Source organism: Giraffa tippelskirchi, chromosome 1 (assembly GCF_054371585.1).
Source record: "Giraffa tippelskirchi isolate mGirTip1 chromosome 1, T2T-mGirTip1v1.2.pri, whole genome shotgun sequence".
Lineage (NCBI taxonomy): Eukaryota > Metazoa > Chordata > Mammalia > Artiodactyla > Giraffidae > Giraffa > Giraffa tippelskirchi.
The window spans coordinates 41,453,309-41,478,941 of NC_137275.1; the positions used below are offsets into that span (position 1 = coordinate 41,453,309).

Consider the following 25,633-nt stretch of genomic DNA (forward strand, 5'->3'; position numbering starts at 1 on the left):
GGCATGATAAAATACCAACTAGAAACTGTAGGGAGCCATTTGAAAGAGTAGGAGAGAAGGGGAGAGAGAGACAGACGGCTTCCTGCTGCCTGGGCATACTTCATAGAGGTATTGGTGTTTGAAGGGGATCTTGAAAGGTGATTAGGAAAACGGTTTTAGTTCTGGGTCAAGTTCACGCAGAGAAGCGAATATGAGGAGACTCACGGAAGGAAAGAATCAAGTGCAAAACAGTTTGGTGAAAACCCTTTGTCTGTCCTTTGTCTGCATTTCGAGAGCAGTTAGCAGTAAGACCCAAAGGTTAATGTGTTTTGAGGTGAGAATACCCAGGTTCAGTTCCTGGCTTTGTGACGCGCTAGATGTTTGGCTTGTGAACGTATTATTAGAGTCCCAGTTTTCCCGGTTGTAAAAACAGGGATAAACGATACTTCATGCCTCCTGGCATAGTAAGCACTCGAGTAGACATGAGGGCGGGGTGGTTTTTGTAAGGCTTTAAGATGTGTTTGAATGTCAGGACAGAATACTATTGAATATTTTAACATTTGTTATTTTTAAAAATTGTTTATTGATATAAACAAAAAATTTTGTTTATTCATATAAGACCTGTGGCAGGTCTTAGTTGTGGCGGGGTGAGGGGTTGTCCGATGTTTTCGTTGCTGGTGTGTGGGATCTAGTTCCCTGACCAGGATCTAACCCAGCCCCCTGCATTGGGAGCATCGAGTCTTTGCCACTGGACCACCAGGGAAGACCTTGTTGGGTACTCTTGATGAGAATGACTGAACATTTTATTGAACGCCTTGTCTGCACTCATTTCTTGTCCCAGTTCTACCAGTTCGTGCCAGTGCCCTGCCCCCTCCTTGCCAACAATCTAGCTCATTCTTTTTCATCCTTCAGTATTTCTGTTATCCGGTCCTAGGTTAAAAGTTACCTCTTTTGTCTTCCCAGACTATTCAAGGTTCCTCATTACAGGCTCTATGTTCTCTACTTCTGAGCACTGCTCATTAAGTCCTCTCTCCAGATGGACTAGCCTTGTTTACTGTAGCATCCCTAGTATCTAGCCCACATCCTGGCATCTAGTTGGTACTCAACTTTTTAACTGAATGAGTTTTTGCTTATTTCTCCCCTGATCTGAGTTCCTTGTGAACAGAAACTATGTCCAGCTCATGGCTACTGCTATGTTTACTGTACCACCATGCTAGGTTAACAACTCTTCCCCAACTGTTTGAAGTTGTGAGAAGTTAAATGCAAAAAGCTCCACTGAAAGTAAGTTTTCATTGGCTTTCTGAGGACTGCTGGGCTGAAGATGACAGGGAGAAATTGTGAATGTTCCATGGCCATGTCATGTTTTATTTAAGTCACATCATGTTCTGTGCTTATTTTGTTATTTTTAGAGATTAAATCAGCTGAAGGGATATCAAATTCAAGGTAATTTTCATGGAACCAGTTCCACTCATTCTATCCTCTACAGTCAGCCAAATGGAATTTCTACAGGATGCATTCATGTGCTAGGATGCACTTTACATATATTGACTCATTTAATTCACATAATCACTTGAGACAGTATTAGTCCCATTTTACACATGAGGAAATGGAAGCACAAAAAAATTTAAATAACTTGTTGAAGGTCACATCTTCTCAACTGGATACAGTTAACTTAACCAATCTCCTCTAGTCCACACAACAGCAGAGAATGCTTTGAAACCTGTTGAATACATTATGTCAGCTCCTGCTCAAACCTACCAATAGTTTTTCCTGTCACACTTCAGGGTGGCCCAGACCCTAAGAGACCTTTGTTTCCATCATTTCCTTCCATTCTTAACTTCCCTTGCTCACAGGGCTCCAGCAGTATTAGCATGTTTGCAGGTCCTCAAAAAGGCAAAGCTATTTTACTTTCTGTTCCCTTGGTCTGGGAAACTACCTCCCCGTGTCTTTGCATGGCTTGCTCTTTACATCCTGCCCTGCTTGCCTCAAAAACATTCCTCATACCCAATCCCTGTCCCCACACCTTGGTTATTCTTCATGTGCACTTAATACTTCCTCGAACCTGTCCGCTTTATCTTTGATGGTTATCTCGAATAAAATGTAAATTTTGTGAGGGTGAAGGCCTTGTCTCTGTTGTTACTTTCCTAGGGCCTAGAATAAAATCAGGCAAAACATGTATTTCATACGTGCATAAATGAATAAAGCTTCACACAAGAGCTTATCTTTGTCTTTTATTTGACTGCATCGTTTACATTTCAGAAGGCATTAAAGCAACAGCGATTAAGTGTGGCTTTATGATATAAAGTAGTGAGTTATTTGGACACAATTTTTCTTCCTCTTTAACTACAAGCCCACAAAGTATAAACATCCAAAGATAGCAAACCAGGTAGGTTTGTGTAAGTTACTTTTTAGAATACAGTTAAAGTATTTTTAAACAAGTATTTACTCTAGCATTGATGAACTGTACTATTGAGGATCTATGTACTCTATTAAGAAACTAATGGTGAAAATTATTATGACCATTAATAAAGGTCAGTCCTGCCCACCAGTCTCAATGTTTGACATTTTTATGTACTGCACCAAAACAGGCAAAGCTTTTGCTAGGTGGGGATAGAAGAGCTGAAATAGCAGCCAACAACTATAATAACTATTCAGAGACCTGAAGAATCCCAAGTTCAAAGATGTTAAGATCAAATCTTAATTGTTCTTGTGATCTAATGTGACCTAACTTAAGATAGAAAACTAAGCAGGACATGATTTTTACAATTCCCCCCATTTCTAACAGATACCTAGGCATAGCACCTCAGAGCATAAGGCAAATAAACTGTAAAACTGTATTTTCTCCTCTTTGGGAACTTACAATCCAACAGAGAAAGTACTTGTAGTCATTGTTGCTAGAGGAAGGTTTATTAGGGAAGGTTTAATGGAGACAGTGAAGATGAAGCCCTAGTAACATGATTTTAATGATACATGAGGACATTCCAAGTCTGAAAACTATGAGAAAAGCAAGTTCCCTTGATAGGTTACATCAGTGATTCTTAACCTACAGACTATGGACAGATTTCAAGGGAACCAGGAAGCAATGGAACACTGATAAATTCTGTGCAATTTTCTAGACAGGATCAGCAGCATTCTTATTTTCAAACGAGTCTATGTTGCAAAAGAAACTTAGAGTTTATGTTCTAAGTCCTTGGACAGTCTTCAAAAGGTTAGGTTGAGAATGAAGATCTTCTAGACCAGGCTAATAACAGAATTTGACCCTTGCTTGAGATTTTTGTAGAGGATGGGTAAACGGTAAATTCAAGACTTGGTGAGGAGTTAAAAATGAAAGGTCAGAGAATACCATCAAGGATAAAAGCTTCTGATCTGGGACAGTGAGTATAGCCAGTTATAGGCTTGGAAGATGGGTTACGTATGGAGCGTTCAGAGGGAAATGGAAAGCTGAAAATACAAGTCTACAGACATTCACTATAAAGATGATTATCCTAGCACTATTTGTAAACAGTGGACTGAACAGCAGGAAATACCAATTATTAAGTGAAAAGAGTAATATATGAGGAATGATCAAGACTGAGGTTGGAACAATTTGGTGTGTAGCTCAAGCCAAAAGGAATAATCAGGTCAATTATACCCTAAAGAGATCATGTTAAAGAAGTGATGAGATGCTCACTTGTTAACAGTTGACAGGACGGTGAAAAAGCACAGACAGTGAAGGCCAGTGGCAAAACGGTTCAGAATTTCATCGGTAGCTGAGACTCTTAGCATTGGGGGTTGGGAGTGGGGGGGGTTGGGAGTGGGGTGGGTAGGGAGGGATGAATTAATTGGTAAAAACTGCCCTCTTTTCACAGAAGTGAACATATACATAAATTTTTACATATAATCTTAAGGGCTGTGTGGACACTTGGATAAAACTGTTAACAATTTGTAAAATTTCCAAGGCTGCATAATTGAATACTGACTTCCAAATATGGTTTATAGACTCATGATGAACTGTAATACTTCTCAGTAACAACTGCTCCTTGAGAGGTGCATTTTGCTGGGTATACTGCCCAGGCTTAATACTATTAACAAGAAACTAGTTATGGTCATTAACTGGGAGATTCCAATTTCTGAAAATGATGGTAGGCTGGGAATTGTTAGTCTGACTCCAATATATATTAGAATGAAAAGAATTTTATGACCTACAGAGCTAAGTAAGATTTACTAAATCTTTCATTTGCAATGGCAAAGGAAACTACTTTTCTTCCCATTGGAAATTGCCTTAACACTTAACAGAGAAGTTCCCAGAAGTCTCTATATGGTGTCCTCAGTGCCCCTTCATCTTATTTACGTCTTTCTTAGCCCTAGCATCAATCTCGGCTTTTGTCAAAAACAGGCAATATCAAATCCAAACTTCATCTCTATCTATAGCTAAATACAACATCATTTTCTGACCTAGTGACTGCAAATAAAAAACCATGCCCTAGAATTTTGTTAAGATCATACTGTGAAAAAGGCCTATATTGTGCTTAACCACCCTAAGATACATCCATTTTACATTTCTAAAATTTATGGGCTGAGATGTAGAAAGTCAAGTAATAACTTTAGAGCTCTCTAATAGGACATTATTAGCATTTAATAAATATAGTTAATTATACTGTCTACCTAACAATGACCATATGTAAGAGATTAATTTTGAATGTATAATAATTTCACTACTTATAAAGAGACATTAATAAATATGTACACATTTTACTAATCCATGAATCAAGAAAAGCATTTATTCACTTACAAATTTTATTTTTCTCTCAATGATTTAAAATCTTTTCATCTTGATTTTTTTTGGGAGGTGCAGCTAAACTAGAAAATTATAGTTTTCCTCCTAAAAAAATGCAGTGATGTTCTTTCTTATAAATTGGCCTCTCTGATTTTCTTGTCAGCCTGCTTCAAGGAGATCCATGTGTTTAATACACTTGCTCGTAGTCGGGCCCAGATCAAATGGTTATTTAATCCAAATATCTGAGCAGCAAACTGAGCTGATCCTTCTGGAGAAAGGATGGTCGAACAGCCAAGACCTATTGGTTTAGAAAAGATGGAAAATTGAGCTGTAAATTAATAAAATGAAAATACCACCTAGCAAACTATTTTATTCTCTCAGAAGCCCCACCAGCCACAGACAATAAAGCTACTATATTATCCTTTTCTAAAGTAGTATCTGTGGATGGAGTTTCCATCTTTACTATCTGGAGTGATAAAGTGATAAATAATATTCATCAGCTAGGAACAGGTATTTTATATACAACTATCACTCTTCTCATTGAATCCAGTTGCAAAGAAATTTACCTTTTGCAAAGTTCTTTCCATACATACTATCCCTTTAACTCCCTGGTGAAAGGCCAACAGAAACAAAATAAGGCATGAGGTTAATTGGGTAGAATCATCTGTTCTTAGACAAACTTGAGGTATGTTGTTTTGGTAATTTTCTAGCTTTTCCTTTTGTCTTTGAACTTGAATCATTCTAACAGTTTTAAGAAGTAATAAAAGTCAAATCCACAAAATAATGTTAAGAAATATTAGGTTATAAATTCAATACTAATTCAATAGATCTATAAGACAGTAGTGTAAGTAACTTCTTAGGGGGCCACACATTGCTCAGGCAGAGTTTTGGTCTTTTCAGCTAAAGCCATGGTGGCTTTTTTTTTTTATCGGAGTATAGTTGCTTTGCAATGTACTGAAAGCTTCTGCTGTACAACAGAGTGAATCAGTCATACATATATATGTATCTACTTTTTTAGATTTCCCTCCCACTTAGGTCACCACAGATCACTGAGGAGACTTTCCTTTTCTATGTAGTAGGCTGTCACTAGTTATCTGTTTTATACACAGTAGTGTATACATGTCAATTCCAACCTCCCAATTCATCTCATACCCCCTTCTCTCCTTGGTACCCAAGTAAGTTCATCAGGCAGAGTTTCTTGAGGTGGTACTATTATGTCACTAGAGTCAAAGACTAGATAGGTTATAGGCCCAAAAGCTCCAATCTCCCTAAATACTCTCGGAATTCATCAGGCTCTTTGATTCTCATGATCCCCAATAAGAATAAAGTATAAATCACAAGGATCATATAATTTGTATTAATAACTCAATTTATACAGACCCACTACATACTACATAACTAATATCAGCCAAATTAATTCTAGAAAAGTCAGTCCCTATGGGAACATGTCAGAGGACAGATGTGAATGTGGTATCATGGTTATGATTTTAAAATTAGTCTTTATCACTTTGAAAATAAGTATTTAAGTATAAAATGCCATCATGTCTCAGATCTGCTTTACATAATGCAGCAGGAGAGGGCTACAGATGCAACAAGATGTGCATTTCTGAAGCTGGGTAACAGGTGTGTGAAATTTCATTATATTATTCTACCATTGTGCATATTTGAAGCTGGTGAATAAAAGTTTTTAGAAGATTCAGTTATCTTACCACTGGGTAATCGAAGAGAAGACCACACATCCTGAGCTCCCCAGTCTGGAGTGAGGGGAGGACAGCTGATAACTGGATATGCAGTGTTACCAGCCAACACAGGTCCTAAACCGTTGCTTCTGCCCGCCACTGCCACAAATACAGTAGGAACGCCATCCCCTAGGGAGATTACAAGTTATAATTACACTAAGCACTCAAAAAAGATTTCAAGATACTTTTTTAAAAAAGGGGTCCCTGTGTAGTAACTCCCTGAGTTCCTTTAACAGTAGTCTCTAGATAAAGCACTATATTAAGACACTCCTCCTAAGTCACGTCAGTTGTGTCCGACTCTGTGCGACCCCACAGATGGAAGCCCAACAGGCTCCTGTCCCTGGGATTCTTCAGGCAAGAATACTGGAGTGGGTTGCCATTTCCTTCTCCAGTGCATGAAAGTGAAAAGCGAAAGTGAAATTGCTCAATCGTGTCCGACTGTTAGCGACCCCACAGACTGCAGCCCACCAGGCTCCCCCGTCCATGGGATTTCCCAGGCAAGAGGACTGGAATGGGTTGCCACTGACACTACTATTAAATATATATTCAAAATACAAGGTTCATCCTGCCACTTACTGGATGTCAACTAATGAAGTAGCAAGAATAGTTTTGACCATCTTTGAGATTTGTAGCATTAAGGAGGTGTTAACACACAGGTGTGAGAGACGGAATGTTCAACGGCCCCTTCTACTATTGTTGCTTTGGCTCACTGAAGCGAAGAATGACACCACCTGAAACAGCATCTGTCTTGCTGTCCACCAGCAGGGTATGGGAGACACAGTTAATAGAGACTAGAGGTTGAGTGTCACTTCTTGAGGAATTGAATTCAATAATAGGGTACCCAAATTAAGACCCTTCAATAAATTTTTTATCACATCTCATTAACATCTTATTCTTTCATAAATTCGTAAGTTATTTCTGTTTCCTACAGCAGACTACTTGGAATACAAAATTTTATGTCTGCATTTTTCTGGAAAGAAAGAGATCTGGTTTTTATTAGCTTATTGGAGGGGTCTGACCTCCACGTACCCCCCCAAAAAAGCTCTTAAAAAACCTCAGCTCTTTCTTCTGTAATTGATGTGGGGCCTATTTTCTGTTACAGGGTACTAGAAACTGCTTGAAGGGATTAGGTAAAGACTAATTCTAGTCTTCATTTTCCTCCCATGCTTGCATTTTCAATTTTTTCTCCCTGATATATTCTTTTATAAGCTCCTAGAGCACCTTAAAAATTCTGGAGGCAAACATCATGAAAGTTTAAAATTTTTTCCCTTGGAAATGCGGAAAATTATTTTTCAGCATTATTAGTGTAAACATAAAATTTTGGGGCAGAATCAAGAGAACTTCCTGAAATGCTCTATTTATTCAACATTTACCTTCATACTCAGCTTTAATCCTCAGAGTTTCATCTGGTGCTTTATGGGCAGAGGTGACCCTAAGTTCACATGGAATGCCAAAATTTCCACAAGCCTTCTTAATTTTTTCACAGTGATTAAGATCAGATGTTGAGCCCATCAATACTATAACCCTGCACTGACTTTCTGGTTTCAGAAGCAACTGGAAAAGAAAAACATGAATATGCAAAAGGCGGCAAAGATAAAAATGGATGAATATGGGAATGAGTACTGTAAGAACAGTTTACAGTAAAATTACAACTTGACATAGTATTTCCTTTCTTAACAGACCAAATTTAAGACAAGCAGAACAAAATGATAGAGGATTTATTTTTCAAAATAACCTCTCTATATAAAAGAAACTGGCCTTCCTAATTAAGACCTAATGAATAAGATTTTTAATCAGATAAATTATGTTTACTATTATAATAAAAAATTATAATAAAAAACAATTAATATTCAGGAAGCTGTAAAATAGTTCATCGAAGATTTTTAGTACATTCTGTTTAACAGAGGTTTCAAGGCATAAATCAGCCAAGATAGAAGTCATGTTATAAATCTTTGTAAGCTAGTTATGTGGAATTCAAAATGCACGTTCCCATGGAAATGATGTTCTAAAAAGTAGTTATTACCCTTGGATAACCATAAACCCCATTCAGTTTCCATGGAATTATAGTAATAATAAAAACATAAACTTTAAAGTGATATTTTACTGTCACATGGAGTTCCAATTCTATAGTCTTGCTAGGGACTCTGAGTAGCAGCAGAAAGGTGAGTAGGAAATGTAAGGTTCCCCTGCAGGGGGCAAGGAGGAAAGGATTCCAGGTTTCCCAATAGTATTTGGGAGAAGCAGATTGGCCAGTTTCACGCCAGGGGGTTCCAGTGTCCCAGTGAGGATAGTTCAGTTGGGACATTTTCTTAAAGTGCTCCTTTCTTTAAAGTCATTGGAAAAAAGAAAACCACTGCACCCTCTCATTTTTGTTTCTTTCTGAAGCAAAATTTTCTTGGAGAAAAATATATAAGACAAAGAAAGGTTTACCTCTACTCTTTCTGCAACCCACTCAAAATTTTTCTTTACCATCTGTAGCCCTTCAGGAGTTACTTCCTTGAGATCACGATATGACTAGAAAATAAGAAAGCTTAGAATATAAATACCAGACATGCATAAGCCCCCCACCCCAAACACCCAGCAACTACATCTGGCAAGCAGAGAGGGTTGATTTGAACCACCATTATAGAGACTCATGACCTCTCACCCAATTCCCAGACCCAAGTCAGTTCAGAGAGCCAGAGTTTATTGACTGAAAAGGAGATTGGGTAAAGTATTCTTCCAGTAATATTCTTCCTATCTGAAATGACTTAGTTTCTGAGTTTAGGGTACAGAAAATGAAGTTTGCATAGCGAAAGATGTATCTGAAAAATGTATCTGAGCCTACAAACTCACTTTTTGAATTAGACTAGAGAAAGTTCAGATAGTGATGAATTCTTGCAGTTTCATTCAAAGATAACTGCTTCCTACACAAGCAATTACAATTAGCTGCCCTGACAGTTCTTACATACTAAGTATAGAGAAGATCTTGCCCTAATTTTGTTTTTTCATAGGAAAGAATAGAATTGCAGCCTGGTAAGATCTGTAAGACCTGGGATAGAGTTCCACATCTGCCACTTGCTCTCTTTTAAAAACCTTTATTTGCATTTTTTTTTGGGCAGCAATTATTCCCAGGTCTTAAGTCTTTGTTTCTTCAGTTTCTCCTGTGCAACCTCCTCTTCTGGTTTAGGAAAAATCTGTTCTTTTTCAGGAAGGATCATCTCAGTGTGGCAGGCAGAGCTCATGTATGGGATGATCTGACCACTGTGCTCACTTGGATGTGCTCAATGAGCAGAGAATCCACATCTAAGCTCTTAAGTGCAGCATTGCCCTCTGCATTTTTGAGCACGTACAATAAAAATTGAGCACTCTTTTTGGGCCACTGACCCTGTATCCAGCCCCAGTGGATGGCCTCGGCACACCTACCAACTCCACCATTGTAACGATGGGTGACACAGATAGCTTCCATAAAGGGCCTTTTCAGATATGCATACCCTGGGCATTTGCATGAGTGTTCTTAACACGAAGATTTGAACCCCTTGATTTGCATGATTTTGTAGAGTTCTCTGGGTCAACTGAATAGCAAACCATTTGTAGAGGTCACCTAGGGTCAGGCCACTTACCAGAAAAGCCCTGTCACTTACTCTTGTTAATTGTGAAGATATCTATCACCTTAGAGCCTTAGTTTTCAATTAATCAAAAAAGGGTAATACTTGCTCTGTGTGAGATAATAAATGAGAAATCTGCTTCATAAATGTAAAGTTATTATTCCTATCCTTTTTTCCAGGACATATGAAACATAGGAGATATTTATCTTTAAAAATAAATAGCAATCAACAACTTGGGCTCATGTCATCAGAAACAATAACTCCCTTTCCTTTTTCTCCCATCTTCCCTTTCTCTTCTATCCCTTGCAAAGGATTAAAGAAAGCCTGAAGCATTACCTACCTGTTTGTCTTTTTGCTGGGTTCGATCTCCTGATGGCCAGAGTCTCCAGGAATCATTATCAATAACATCAGCAAGAACAATTTCTCTGGTGGTTACATCAACACCAAATTCAATCTAGAAACAGCATATCAACAAACAGTTTTTCAAAACTATACTACTAAAGACATTTCTCAGTTATAATCTTTACTTTCAAATCTCCATTTTATTTGTACCTTCATATCAACTAGTGTACAGTTCTGGGGCAACCAGGATTTCTCCAGTATTTCAAAAATAGCCTGCGTAGCATGACTCATGATATCCACTTCAGTTTGTCCTATAACAAGCCCAGCAAAGCAAAAATTTGCAGCAACTAGCTGTTCTTCAGACCACTGTGGATCATTATTGGCATCATCCTGAGAAAAAAGTATAGGAGTACAAGTAACTTAAATATAAATATAAAATATTCGAAATTTTCAGATAAACTGAGCATGATGAATTCCTCAGAGACATTCATTTTCGCTAGAGATTTTTGTTTAAAATGCCCTTTAATTCACAACAATCATTTTAAACTTTTCTATCTTCAATAGCTACTTTAAAATTCAGTATTTTGGAGTAACTTATTCTAAGTCATAAAGTACTTTTAAAGAATTTGTTTTCTATATATAAATAATTTAAATAGAAATTTATGATTTTTATTTTTTCTTAATCAGTCAACACAGATGGTAAGAAGATCAAAACACGTTCTAGTCCAACAAAATCCTTCCAGAATGCAACTTTCATAATCCCTTGACCTTACTTTCGGTAAGAATTTATACAAGAGTATAAGCCTTCCAAGAACGTTACTCGATAATTCAGGAAACTTCATACAATGTAAAGAGATTGGTAAAAAAATAAAATACTTTCATTTTATTCTAAGTAGTGTCCCAACTGTACATGAAGTTTTTCTTTTACAGATTCTTGATTTGTATAATTATAATCATTAGACAAATGCTTTAAACTGTGCAGTTCACTGATGCACAATGTCACTACTTCTGAAATAGAATATGCTTAAAAGCATGAAAAGAGATGAAAAGAGAAAAGCAGTTTCAGTAAAGAAAACCAATACAAATTCGTAACTGTTGACTCCTACATCTTTTATTGTATGATTCTGCTTATAAGACACATTAACAATTTTCTGTATTAGAATATAAAAAGATCCCTCATATTAGCCTTCAACAGTAGATTTTAAAATTTACTGAACTGTTCCTTTTCTCTTCTTCCTAGTAACTGCTAATTTCAATTTGTTCTTTTTATTCGAAGTCTTGCTCCAATGTTAAGATAAATAGATTTTCAAATACATTTTCTCCTAAATTTTTGAAGTATCATTACTAACTGAAGTGTACATTCTCCACAAATATTTCTGGAATGATAATTTTAGTATCAAAAGCTTAAAGAGAAAAAAACAAAGCTTAAATAGTATTTAAATCTTTTGACTCGGTGATAAACTTGTTGCTCAGTTACAGTAAGACAGGGGAAGTATAAAACAATTACCTTAAAAAACATCTCCACTTTAGGAGGGTAGAACTTATATCCTTCCTTAACACCAGGATTTCTTTTGAGAAAAGAACCAGTTGCTATTCTTCTACAAACCCATTCAATTGGAATCATTTCACACTTAGGTGCAATGAAAGCTGTCTCCCCACATTTTCCGGTGAAAGCAGTTTTGATACCTACATATTGATGACAAAAAGAAAAAAAAGGCATTAAAATTATATTTAAAAAGTTACATCTGAGGCATAATAAAACTCTACCCTTCATGAAAAACAAAACAAAAACTCTGTGCAGGGAGGTGGGAGGCCGGTTCAAGAGAGAGGGGATATAACAATACTAATGGCTGATTCATGTTGATACATGGCAGAAACCAACACAATATTGTAAAGCAATTATTCTCCAATTAAAAAAAAACAAACCCTGCATAGCCAAATACATTACCCTTAAATGGCACTATCAAAAATAAATTTTTTTAAAAACTGGCAGAAGTAGGAAAAAAATTTTAATATGACTTTCTACTGTCTATCAAAATATTCAGTAATATTTCATTTTAAGTTGCAAGGCAAATTATATACTGATTCTAAAACTCTGAGTTCCAGTGTCTCTTCGTTCATTCATTCAAAAAATATTTGAGTGTCTCCTCTACTACTGCACACCTAACTGCACAAGGCATGTAAGTACCTAAATGGCACTAAATTATCTCTAAATCAGATCTGGTGGCAGGACTGTCACATTCATTGGTCCAGTATTATACGGGCCTTGTAAAATACTAATTTGTCACAATCAGATACAGCCCTAAATTCTGGACAGCATTTTTCTCTTAATATTTAAAAGGACTGAAAGCAGGGACTCAAACTGGTATCTAAACACCAGTGTTCACTATGTTCTCAATATTTTGGCTATTAACAGTAGCCAGAAGGGAGGAAAGGACCCAAGTGTCCAACAAGAGATAAGTGGAGTGGACAGACAAAATGTAGTTTACACACAATGAATTACTACTCAGTTACAAAAAAGGAGGACATTGATACATGCTACAACATGGATGATTTCTGAAAACATTATGCTAAGTGAAGTAAAGGTTAAAACTGTAATTCTACTTATAGGAGATACTTAAAGTAGGCAAATTCATAGAGATAGAAAGTAGGACAGAGGTTACTGGGGGAGATTGTTGTTTAATGGGTCAGAGTTTCAGTCTGGAATGATGAAAAAGTTGTGGAAATTGATAGTGGCAATGGGTTGTACAACACTGTCAACATACTTAAACATCAGTGAATTGTACACTTAAAAACAGTTAACATGGTAAATTTTATGTGTGCATATTTTACCACAATTTGCATGACCTACCTTAGTTCAGGCACTATAAATTCGGTTTCTTTTTGCTTAATCCTCATAACACCCGATAAGGTGTGATGATCTTCCCAAGAAACAGGTAACATTGAGACACAGTAGTTATGTTAGCTACTACTAGGCAAGGCAGAGTTTCCAACCCACACTGTCTGAACTCTGTAGGTTGCTTTATGCTATACTCTCCTAGAGGTGTTATTATATCATCACACTAATGTGAATTAAAATATCTCCTGGAAACCTGCATGGGTTTAACATAATTATGCTCATCTTTAGGCTACAATATTAGTCCCTCCAATCCCAATCTAAACCTCTAATAAGATCAAATTTTTATCATGAAAGGACTAAAGATCTTTGATCTTACCTATGTATGTTAAGTATCCACAGGTGAAGGGAACCTACATTTATGGAAACCCTGCATCATGCTAAGTGTTTTACATGTTATCTCATTTAACCACACATAAAAATTTTTAACTAGCTGCTATCATTCACATTTTACAGTGAAAGAAGTAGAGGCTCACAGAAAAAATTTAATAAGTGAGGTCATGCTGCTAATAAGTAATGGAGCCTGGACCTAAAATGCACTATCCAGTTCTGAAATCTGTACGGTTTTCTTTGCATTCCCTCTGGGTTTGACCAGGAAGATTCAATTAAAATAGGGAAAAGAATAAACTGTTGTATACTGTGTGGACAGGAACTCTGGGAAAGAATGTTAAAAGTGTATGTAAAATACTTAGGCCACTTTAATCTTTAACAAATGATTGGGCTCATGGGCAGGAATTTAAATCAAACCTTGACTTGAGGTGGTAACTACATAACTAGGTCTAAGAGCTCTTTTTACCCAGTAGTCATATTTGCTCATTGTCTATCAAGCTTTATAGACTAGTATCCAAATCTATTGCTTAAATATAAACAATAGTTACTGTTACTCAGAGGAAAGTCCTCCCCTGAATCTAAGGGAATCAAAACTACATAGAATCAACTTATGTTAGTCATACAAAAAAAACCCTGCTTCTAAGAAAAAGGGATTCAGGTTAGATGGTATAGTGATTGCTTCTAACACGTACGCAAAAGAACTTCCCCCATTAGTCTCAGTTGTTTACAAAATTCAAAACTCCTATCGAGATTACTAAGAAAATGTAAATGTCACTTCACATTATGAATTACAACATCCAAGTATGACAGCTAATCAGCCCAGCTAATCCCGGCACTATTCCTGTATTAAGGTTCCAAGCTCCCCAACTGTGGTTTAACAACTGCCAGACTGTTAGTCCTATCACTACTATCACATCTAAATGTAACCACAGTGGGTTTCCGTGCAAGAAGGAACTGAAACATAAAAGGTTAAATTTTCATTTTTAAGTACAGAGACTAAATCCAGGAACTTCAAAATTCCTGTATAAGTGTTATTTCACTATATAGCATGTATAGTGTTATTTCCTATATCTATACCTATTATTTGTGCAGTCTTTTACAGTTTGTTCATGAGTGACAAAGAGAAAACTAGAATCCTGATCTACTGATTCTCATTTTTGTGCTTTTCTCATTCAAATTTCCAGAAATACTTTAATTTGGAACATATCCATGGTTATAAAGAAAGCAGTTTTAAATAGACCACCAATGGTCAACTAGACATATCATTTAACTATTAGCAAGTAAAAACTGCATAAATAAGGCTTAAAAGAACTCTTAATCTGTACCCTAAAACTAACAATCTGTTATTAATTTTTAAAACTTTTAGATTTGCCTTAATTTCACAGTATATAAAACCTGGAAAGCACCTTTCCACACTTTCTGTGAACCAAGTAACTTTTAGGTATGTTCAGCGTGCTAAATAGATAATTGCTAGAGTACTTCATTTGTGTGACCAACTTTCCCAGCTGGATGCAGGCCTTTCCGAGTTAAACTGCACCACCCTAATTCATTCTCCTGAAGCTCTGGCAAGTACACTGAATAGGTGTCTTATTAAATAAGCAAATAAAAGAACTCCGGCTTGTACATGTCTGCTACTGCTTTAATCCCATAGCTACGTACTACTATAGCGTTAAGCAACAATCAAAAATTTTAACATGTAGGCAGAGGAGATAACTTGTGAGGTTAAAAAAGGATCAAAGGATCACTTATCTGTACTGCAAGAGGAATCTAACACTAGTTTGATGCTCTCTCTAGAAATCTACTGTTAGTGGAAAACCACCAATCAAGGAAACCTTGAAGTAAAAATCCTGGGTTGCATTATTTAAGAACTGAGGGAAGTGCTTTAAAATTATGTAATATTTTTACCTTCAATATATAGAGCGATTTATGATATGGATGACAATTTAGGTTGGCAATTAAACATATTTTTTTATCACAGTAATTGAAAATGGGAAACAAGGTACTTTGGAAGAGGCAGAAGTACTCAAGAACCTATTCTATGCTGATGGAAAGAATTTAACTTGAATTACCTTGTTTCTTTCACTCCAATTGCCCTCCACAGAATGTTTTGATCTAGATTTCATCTTTGGAAAAGATTTCACTATTGGAAACAGTCTTTACTCAATTTTAGAGTAGGAGGTAGCCCTGGAGATCTTGATCTAGTCCAGATCCCTCATGTGGGGAATGGCAGGATGAGAAGGTGTGGTTGTAGTCTTCAATTACTTTTCAGGGCTTTCAAGTGGAAGAGGGATTTGAAATTCTGTATTATCTCCAAGGGGCAGAGCAAACTTATGCACACAGAATTTTAGGGATTAAATTAATCAATCAGAGCTGCCGAACACCAGAATATGCTTCTTTCACAGGTTAAGTTCCTTAAGTTCCTTCTTAAGTAAGTCTTTCCTAAGATGTCCTAGGAGAGGAAAGTTGCAGAGAAGATACACATTCCAGACAAAGACTGTAGCAAACTGTTGAAATTCCTCTTAACTGAGTGATACTACTTAGTAATTCCAAACCAAGTCAAGTGTTACAGTGATATTTAAATTTCTGGTTTAATTTAAATAAGTGTAGCCTGTGAGCATCCCCAAACATGTTGTTAATCCAAATAACCTCCTTAAAAAGATCGGAGTGGTGTATGTGAAAGGAGAGTCATTTACCTGCTTCCTAAAACAACTAAAAAAAAAAAAAAAATCAACTGGTAATCAACATCTTATTAACCCAAATAATGTCATTTCCCAATAAAAAGGACCAGTAAGTATACATGAGCGAGACCACAAAGAGGGAGGCTACTGGGAGAGCCACTCACCTGCTTCCTGTAACAACTGAAAAATACAGCTGGTAATTTTATTTGAGATTGCAGCTTTTCCTTCAAGGTGATTCTTTCTGGCTGCATTTCCTGCTGTAATCTGGTCCTTGGACTGCAGGAGGACTTTTCCTGGACTATCCAACAATTCATAGACTTCTTTTGTTTTACCCTCATAGAGTTTTTTACCAATCTTCAGTACTATGGAAATAAAATGGAAACATCAGATTTCAGGAAATTTTGTGCAACAGATAATTGAAATGATTAAATTATCTAGAATGATGAATCAGTATGTATACAGATCAATCAAACAATTTTAATAAAAAATTAACTCATCTGCATAGATCCTTATACCCTACAAAGTATTTTCAATGCACCATCACATTTCATCCATACAATTTTGTCAAGAATTACAATTATGCAAATTATCATACAGATTAGGAAAACTAAGTACCAAAAAGGTAGATGCCACATAGTTAAGAAATGGCAGAGCCAGAAAAAACCTTAAGTCTTCTGATATCTAATGGTATGTTGTGTTCTCAATTTGTCTCTCATAGTAGAACTGAAGTTCAGTTCAGTCGCTCAGTCGTGTCCGACTCTGCCACCCCATGAACCGTAGCACGCCAGGCCTCCCTGTCCATCACATACTCCCAGAGTCCACCCAAATCCATGTGCAGAGTCGATGATGCCATCCAAGCATCTCATCTTCTGTCATCCCCTTTTCCTCCTGCCCTCAATCTTTCCCAGCAAGAGGGTCTTTTCCAACTAGTTAGTTCTTCGCATCAGGTGGCCAAAGTATTGGAGTTTCAGCTTCAGCATCAGTCCTTCCAATGAACACCCAGGACTGATCTCCTCTAGGATGGACTGGTTGCATCTCCTTGCAGTTCAAGGGACTCTCAAGAATCGTCTCCAACATCAGAATTCAAAAGCATCAATTCTTTGGCGCTCAGCTTTCTTTATAGTTCAATTCTCACATCCATACATGACCACTGGAAAAACCATAGCTCTGACTAGACAGACCTTTGTTGACAAAGTCATGTCTCTGCTTTTTAATATGCTGTCTAGGTTGGTCATAACTTTTCTTCCAAGGAGTAAGTGTCATTTAATTTCATGGCTACAATCACCATCTGCAGTGATTTTGGAGGCCAGAAAAATAAAGTCAGCCACTGTTTTCACATCTATTTGCCATGATCTTAGTTTTCTGAATGTTGAGCTTTAAGCCAGCTTTTTCACTAGCCTCTTTCACTTTCATCAAGAGGCTCTTTAGTTCTTCTTCACTTTCTGCCATTAAGGGTGGTGTCATCTGCATATCTGAGATTATTGACATTTCTCCCGGCAATCTTGATTCCAGCTTGTGCTTCTTCCAGCCCAGTGTTTCTCATGATGTACTCTGCATATAAGTTAAATAAGCAGGGTGACAATATACAGCCTTGATGTACTCCTTTTCCTATTTGGAACCAGTCTGTTGTTCCATGTCCAGGTCTAACTATTGCTTCCTGACCGGCATGCAGGTTTCTCAGGAGGCAGGTCAGGTGGTCTGGTATTCCCATCTCTTTCAGGATTGTCCACAGTTTATTGTGATCCACACAGTCAAAGGCTTTGGCATAGTCAATAAAGCAGAAATAGACGTTTTTTTCTGGCACGTGCTTGCTTTTTCGATGATCCAGCAGATGTTGACAATTCGATCTCTGGTTCCTCTGCCTTTTCTAAAACCAGCTTGAACATCTGGAAGTTCACTGTTCACATATTGCTGAAGCCTGGCTTGGAGAATTTTGAGATTACTTTACTAGTGTGTGAGATGATTGCAATAGTGTGGTAGTTTGAGCATTCTTTGGCATGGCCTTTCTTTGGCATTGGAATGAAAACTGACCTTTTCCAGTCCTGTGGCCACTGCTGAGTCTTCCAAATTTGCTGACATATTGAGTGCAGCACTTTCACAGCATCATCTTTCAGGATTTGAAATAGCTCAACTGGAATTCCATCACCTCCACTAGCTTTTAGTTAAGATACATTAAAATTAATGTGACACCACTAGTAATTTCATATACTCATAATACAATTAACTAAAATAGCTTGCAGGAGGAAAAATGCTATATTTTTCCTGACTTCTGTTTTCCATGGCAAGCAAAATGGGCAAGTTCAGCCAGATGGTCTTCTTGATTTCAAGTCGATGTGCAGGAGGAGGCACCTCCATCCACTGCAGCCAACTGACCTGGAAGCACTTCTATTTTTCGAATCCTGCTTCCCTACCCCTGACCCTTGAACCCCTCTCCTCACTAACAGTTACAGAAAACTGTTGAGAAGTAAGGACAAGAGCATCCAATTGATGCAGGTCATCAGCCTTAAAGAAAAGTAGACTTTGTTCATTAGAAAGAATGACTTTCATGAAGATCAGGGATAACAGAAATTTAAGGACTTAAAATTTCCAAGAGGAGAAACCACCACCTCTCATTCTTCCAGAACACTGACTCATTCTCAGCATCTGCATTTTTGAGGAACGGTCAAGGGGTAGGGAGTGGCAGTGAAAGAAGACCAGGGGGTGAGAGAGTGCATGGCAGAACTTCAGCATGTTCACAATACTGTGTGTGTGTACACTCCTGCTGGGCAGAGAAGGGGGTGGGGGCAGCAGCTGAGAAGTGGAAAGGGAAGACAGGAGATAAACCTGAAGAAGGGGCAGAGGTCACATCAACAGGGAGTGAAGATAACCATTAAATGAAACAGTTACAACTCAGTTCAATGGCTGCATCTGCAGGGTACATAATTCAGAGGATGAATCCCCATCCTCTTATTGTAATGTCTTGATTCAGTGACAAGGTTTAAAAGGTCCTTCCAAGATGTAGCACTAGCTTAGCGTTCCAAATTCAGATTTCTTTATTCCCTTCCTAGAAACCTAACAGCACTCAATATGCCAGCAAATTTGGAAAACTTAGCAGTGGCCACAGAACTGGAAAAAGTCAGTTTTCATTCCAATCCCAAAGAAAGGCAATGCCAAAGAATGCTCAAATTATCACACAATTACTCATCTCACACACTAGTACAGTAATGCTCAAAATTCTCCAAGCCAGGCTTCAGCAATACGTGAACTGTGAACTTCCAGATGTTCAAGCTGAATTTAGAAAAGGCAGAGGAACCAGAGATCAAATTGTCAACATCCACTTGATCACTGAAAAAGCAAGAGAATTCTAGAAAAACATCAATTTCTGCTTCATTGACTATCCCCAAACCTTTGACTGTGTGGTCACAATAAACTGTGGAAAATTCTGAAAGAGATGGGAATACCAGACCACCTGACCTGCCTCTTGAGAAACCTGCATGCCGGTCAGGAAGCAACAGTTAGACCTGGACATGGAACAACAGACTGGTTCCAAATAGGAAAAGGAGTACATCAAGGCTGTATATTGTCACCCTGCTTATTTAACTTATATGCAGAGCATACCATGTGAAATGCTGGGCTGCATGAAGCACAAGCTGGAATCAAGATTGCTAGGAGAAATATCAGTAACTTCAGATATGCAGATGATACCACCCTTATGGCAGGAAGTGAAGAGGAACTAAAGAGCCTCTTGATGAAAGTGAAAGAGGATACTGAAAAAGTTGGCTTAAAGCTTAACATTCAGAAAACTAAGATCATGGTATCTGGTCCCATCACTTCATGGCAAATAGATGGGGAAGCAATGGAAATAGTGAGACTTTATTTTTTGGGGTTCCAAAATCACTGCAGATGTTGACTGCAGCCATGAAATTAAAACACACTTGCTCCTTGGAAGAAAAGTTATGACTAACCTAGACAGCATATTAAAAAATAGAGACATTACTTTGCCAACCAAGGTCCGTCTAGTCAAAGCTATGGATGTATGGATGTATCCATACACCCAAAGCTATGGATGTATCTAGTCATGTATGGATGTGAGAGTTGGACTATAAAGAAAGCTGAGCACCAAAGAATTGATGCTTTTGAATTCTGGTGTTGGAGAAGAGTCTTGAGAGTCCCTTGGACTGCAAGGAGATCCAACCAGTCCATCCTAAAGGAAATCAGTCCTGAATACTCATTGGAAGGACTGATGCTGAAGCTGAAATTCCAATACTTTGGCCACCTGGTGCGAAGAGCCGAGTCATTGGAAAAGACCCTGATGCTGGGAAAGATTGAAGGCAGGAGAAGGGGACGACAGAAGATGAGATGGTTGGATCGCATCATTGACTCAATGGACAGGAGTTTGAGTGAACTGCGGGAGTTGGTGATGGACAGGGAGGCCTGGCACGCTGCAGTCCATGGGGTCGCAAAGAGTCGGACACAATTGAGCGGCTGAACTGAACTGAGAACCCTAACTTCCTGTAATCTCTAAATTCTCCTCTCAGGCTTCTGACATACTCTTCCCTAGGCCCTGAACAGTTTCCTCCCCTTCCATTCCACTACTCATCCTTCAGGTCTCCCAAGCCATGCTGGTTGAGTTTAGACCCCATCCTAAGAACCACCACAAAGCTCTTAACTACATCAGTAAAATTGCAGATGTCTGTTACAAGGACCATTATGGCTGCTGTATGGAGAATGAGATGAGGAAGAGGTGGGTGGAAGAAAACTACCAACTGACAGACCAGTTAGGATGCTGTGGCAGCAAGCCAGGTGACAAATATCCTGGGCTAAAGAAAAAAGAGTGGGATAAGACCCTAGCTATTTAAAAGGTAAAAGTTTTAATAACAATTGATTCAATATGGTGATAGAAGGGAAAGTTAAGGACGGCGCCTAGGTTAGATAAAAAGAAGTCTGTACCCAATGCTACTCCCTCTCAATTTAGTTTAATTAGCGTTTATTTATTTATGGCTGTACCACTGTGGCTGGTGGAATCTTAGTTTGCCAAACTGCCCCCTGCAATGGAAGCATGGAGTTCTAAGCACTGGGCCATTAGGGAATCCCCTGAATCATTATTTATTACCTAATTGCATTTCTAGCCATTAATAGAAATAACATAACATCATAGAAGACAATTGCTACCAGTGCCAAAATGTTTGCTATAAATTCATAGATGAATTCAGAAGAGGCTGGTGAGGACTGAGAATAATTCATGGAATTGAAATTTAAGAGTATTGAAAAGTACAGAACTTCTGCAAAGAGGTAAGAACATTTAGGATGGTGCTGTCCAATAAAGGTACCCACTAGCCACAGGTGCCTATGAAACATTTGAATGTGGGTACTCCAAATTGAGATGATGTAAGTGTAAAATACACAGTGGATTTCAATATTTTTTAAAAACTCACAAAAATCACAATTTTTATATTGATTATGTGTTGAAATGGTACTACTTTGGATATAGTTTATCACTAAAAATAGCACAAACTATCTTTCCTAAGGATCCTCATCACGCATGGACAAAACGATTATATATAAATATGTAACATGATAAATGCAAAGTGAAGCAAGGAAACTTTTTGCCTGGTGGTTTTGAAACTCTCATTGGCATAAAATGGCTATAAACAAACAAAATCTCGACAGGAAATAGAAAATTTTTCAGAAGGTTCAGTTATTAACTTTCTGAAACAGCAGGTTATTATTAACCTAAAGGGAAAAGCAAGACTTCGGTTTCGGGAATCAACATTACATGTTCCTGCGTTTGTTTTGCAATACCTATTGACTGCAAACGCGATTTGCAGGTATCTCTCCAACTTCTGGCCATCCCTCGTTCCAGCGACCCTTTGCGCCTTTTCCCCATTCCATGAGAAGTTCTGGATGTTATAAAAAGTTCGGAGGCCCCGGAGCGCTTTGTTTCCAACGCACCGGTCGGCAGCGTCAGGGCCACGTGCCCGCGCGCCCAGTGGCCTAGAAAGGCGGGTCCAGGGAGACGGGGCACAGTCCGGGGAAGGATGCGGTGGGGAGCCAGGGAGAGCGCACAGGCCAGCGTGAGAGAGGCGGGAAGACCGTGGAGTCCCAACTCCTGCGGACGCCAGTTACTCACCTTCGACTGCCGCCATTGTCCGGAGTCGTCTGGGGCCTTCGGCCGCGCTGGGAAGAGAGGCAGGACTCTGGAAAAGAAGCGCGATCAGAGAGGCTCACGGGGCGGGGGAGGGAGGCACCTCCCACAGACACGCCCCTGGCAGGATCCCTGACCCATAGGGCACCCCCCCAGCCCACCCCCGTCTCTTCTAACATCGCCGCGGCCACGGAACCTAGGGGGTCCCTAACCTACCCAGAGGAACTTGGACCCCGGTGCAAGGCTTCCCGCTGCGCAGGCGCAGCGACGCAAGCCCCCGCCCCGCCCCGCGCGGGCGCAGTTTCCGGAAAGAAGAAAATGGCGCGCACTGGCGGCCCCTCCCCACTTTACTGCTGCTCGCTGACCTGGCCCCCTCCTCGCCAGAGAGAGCGGTTCAGAGGTTGGAGCATACCAAGTAGTGACGGCTCGGGGGAAAGCATATGAGGAGGGACGTACAAAGTGTATATCCTCTGGAAGAGAAATAACGTTACCCTCGTAAGTTACATCACTTCCGTCTTGGGTGCTGGAAAATAACGTAGAGTTCCACGTGCAGAAAAATTATCCTCCCGCAGGGCTCAGGGGGAGCTCTAGCTCCACCCCCACGGGCCCCGTGACTCCGCCCCTCAACCGCTAGGCCTCGCTCTCCGTCCTCGCTCATTGGCGGGCCCGGGGCATGGTGGCGGGAGGCGACAAATCCGTCTCACTGAGAGGAGAGCACGCGCCGCCGCAGTAGCTAGGGCCGAGCCGCTGCGAAGGGAACGGCTGCCCTCTGCCCGAGCTTCGGAGGCTTCCAGGCCGAGCAGTCTACTGGTTGGTGCTTAGACCCCTGCCACGGCGGCGGGTCCCACCACGTGCTTTCGGCGGCGACATGGAGCTGGAGGAGTTAGGGATCCGCGAGGAATGTGGCGTGTTCGGGTGCATCGCCTCAGGAGAGTGGCCCACGCAGCTAGACGTGCCCCATGTGATCACTCTGGGACTCGTGGGGCTGCAGCACCGGTGAGCGACTGGGTGAGGGGTGGAGATGGCGGCGCGTATTCTCTTCCATGTGCCCAATCCGCTTCCTGCGGCCAGAGTTGGCGATCTCGCGGGCGTCTGAGAACCAGGGGCTGGACCTCTCTCTTACCTGGACCGGTACCTTCCTGTGGCATCCACAGGATGGCAGTCTGCCAAGGCGTGCGCCGTGGCTTTCTTGTCTCCCTGGACTTCAGCCTGACCCCCGCCACCCTTAACGGTCTTTAGGGGCTCTCCGCGCTCCCGGTGTAGTCACCCCTCCTGGATCTGACCAGATTGTAAGGCTCCGGTCGGCTGGACTAGCGCAGTCGGGGTCCTTCCTTGTCTGCTTGCGCGTTTTGATCTCCCAGAGCCTGAAGCTGTTCTTGTGATAGAACTGTGTGGGGTGTTTGCTAGTCCTGGACCTACAATACACTTTGAGGTTTCGCGGGGAGCCTGCAACCACCACAAGCTTTTGTTTGCAAGAGCAGAGCTACTGGGCGGATGGTGTATTTGAACGAAGTCATAGCTATGGGAACGTAAAGATTCAAAGCCGGGGAAGCTGAATCGGTTGATGTTCAAAAGGAACTACCGGTTCTAGATCTCATAAATTCCAATAGATAATAATCCAATCACGGAGGAATAGTGCATGTGCAAAAAATTCTTTGGTAAACATTTTAGATAATGAATGGAAAGAGTAGTAGTAAGGAAATGCCAAAATAATTCTCTTCTTTAAAAGAGGGAGAGAATAGTTCCTGTATGACAAGATACACATTGACTTTGAAAAACTGATAGATCCGTTGAGTTAAAAAATAACTTTGCTTCTGTGATCTTTCCATTTCCTACTAATTGAACTAAGTTTTAATAGAAACAGTTCCCTTTAGAAATAGAAACCTGTTTGACATCGCTGAAAGTATTACAAAGTTTCCATAAGAGGATACGTCAGCAACAACTTCTAGAACAGTTAAGGAACTTGGTGATAACACTTATCAGCAATATAGGAGAAATATGTATAAATGCATTCCAAATGATTAGCTTTCCCTCCACCAAACTTAAAGTGGAAGTAGGCTTTTTGCTTTTTTCATGATCCAGAATAGTTGGTTTTGAGTTTCACATCCTATATATTCCTTGTTTACTAAAAGCTGAGAGTAATGTAGAATTCTAGGATGAATCAAGAAGAATATTTTTAATTTGAATTAATTTTGGAAAATTGTGAGTTGACCATAATAGAGATCTTATTTTAAAATACATTTATGTTATTGAGAGGATTATATATGTAATCCAAGGAAAAACTAAAAGCTATTCATATGGTACTCCATAGCAACATGAGTTTATAACATTCTGCAGAGAAGTTGTTTTGGATATCCTGTCATGGGAAGAGGTGTACAAACACAAGGGATCTTTAGAGTTGCCTGGTGGTCTGTGAGGAAGATATGAAACTGACTTTGAGTTTTTTTTTTTTAACTATTTACTTTTTTAGTTAACTAAGAAAATTCATCCCTAAGATCTCCTATTTAAATGTGTGTGTAAAGAAAATGAGGGTTATTTTTTTTATGAATAACTTTATTCCTAATTATATGCAGTTTTCTACAGTTGCTTTTAAGTGAAAGAATTAATGAGATTAGATAATATTGATACAAGCTAAGGGCAATAAAAATGTGATTACTACATGATGATAGAAAAAAGTAAATGGATTCTATCAGGCTGCTTATTTGACAGAGCAAGTATTTGCTAAACTGTGGTGTTGAAGATTGACCTTGTGATACTTTCAGTAACAGTGGCAAAAAACCCAGTAGCTTCTGGAGAAGAAAGATATTAGTGGAAAACCATTTAAATTTTCGTTGTGTAGGCATAGAATCCAGAGAAGGCAATGGCACCCCACTCCAGTACTCTTGCCTGGAAAATCCCATGGACGGAGGAGCCTGGTAGGCTGCAGTCCATGGGGTTGTGCGAAGAGTCAGACACGACTGAGTGACTTAACTTTCACTTTTCCCTTTCACGCACTGGAGAAGGAAATGGCAACCCACTCCAGTGTTCTTGCCTGGAGAATCCCAGGGATGGAGGAGCCTGGTGAGCTGCTGTCTATGGGGTCGCACAGAGTCAGACACGACTGAAGCGAGTTAGCAGCAGCAGCAGGCATAGAATCGTTAAGATTCTTTGAGAGCGCTGGTTCTTGCCCATAATCCTATCCAATTCACAATTTTAAATTAGA

At 39.3% G+C, this 25,633-nt stretch overlaps 2 protein-coding genes across 24 annotated transcripts in view; one reads left to right on the forward strand and one right to left on the reverse strand.

Moving 5' to 3' along the window:
* Positions 1–2,197: 2,197 nt before the first annotated feature.
* PAICS (phosphoribosylaminoimidazole carboxylase and phosphoribosylaminoimidazolesuccinocarboxamide synthase) overlaps positions 2,198–25,633 on the reverse strand; it is a 75,440-nt gene continuing 52,004 nt past the window's right edge. For 15 of the 19 annotated variants that reach the window (XM_081588768.1, XM_081588654.1, XM_081588759.1 and 12 more), the window contains 9 exons: positions 22,417–22,483; positions 16,472–16,669; positions 11,911–12,089; positions 10,614–10,793; positions 10,402–10,515; positions 8,905–8,988; positions 7,848–8,028; positions 6,445–6,603; positions 2,198–5,033 (listed from right to left, as the gene is read on the reverse strand). In XM_081588768.1, coding sequence (XP_081444894.1) covers positions 4,867–5,033; positions 6,445–6,603; positions 7,848–8,028; positions 8,905–8,988; positions 10,402–10,515; positions 10,614–10,793; positions 11,911–12,089; positions 16,472–16,669; positions 22,417–22,483 — 1,329 coding nt within the window. In that variant the 3' untranslated portion in view covers positions 2,198–4,866. Of the gene's footprint in view, positions 5,034–6,444; positions 6,604–7,847; positions 8,029–8,904; positions 8,989–10,401; positions 10,516–10,613; positions 10,794–11,910; positions 12,090–16,471; positions 16,670–22,416; positions 22,484–22,647; positions 22,695–22,843; positions 23,009–25,633 lie in introns of those variants that run through there. The other 4 variants (XM_081588812.1, XM_081588821.1, XM_081588803.1 and 1 more) reach the window with 4 other exon arrangements.
* PPAT (phosphoribosyl pyrophosphate amidotransferase) overlaps positions 22,729–25,633 on the forward strand; it is a 42,974-nt gene continuing 40,069 nt past the window's right edge. For 3 of the 5 annotated variants that reach the window (XM_081588885.1, XM_081588859.1, XM_081588865.1), the window contains exon 1: positions 23,158–23,427. Coding sequence is in view for 2 of the 5 variants with exons in the window: in XM_081588859.1 (XP_081444985.1) it covers positions 23,300–23,427 (128 nt within the window). In the remaining 3 variants the exon portion in view is untranslated. Of the gene's footprint in view, positions 22,927–23,157; positions 23,428–25,633 lie in introns of those variants that run through there. The other 2 variants (XM_081588893.1, XM_081588874.1) reach the window with 1 other exon arrangement.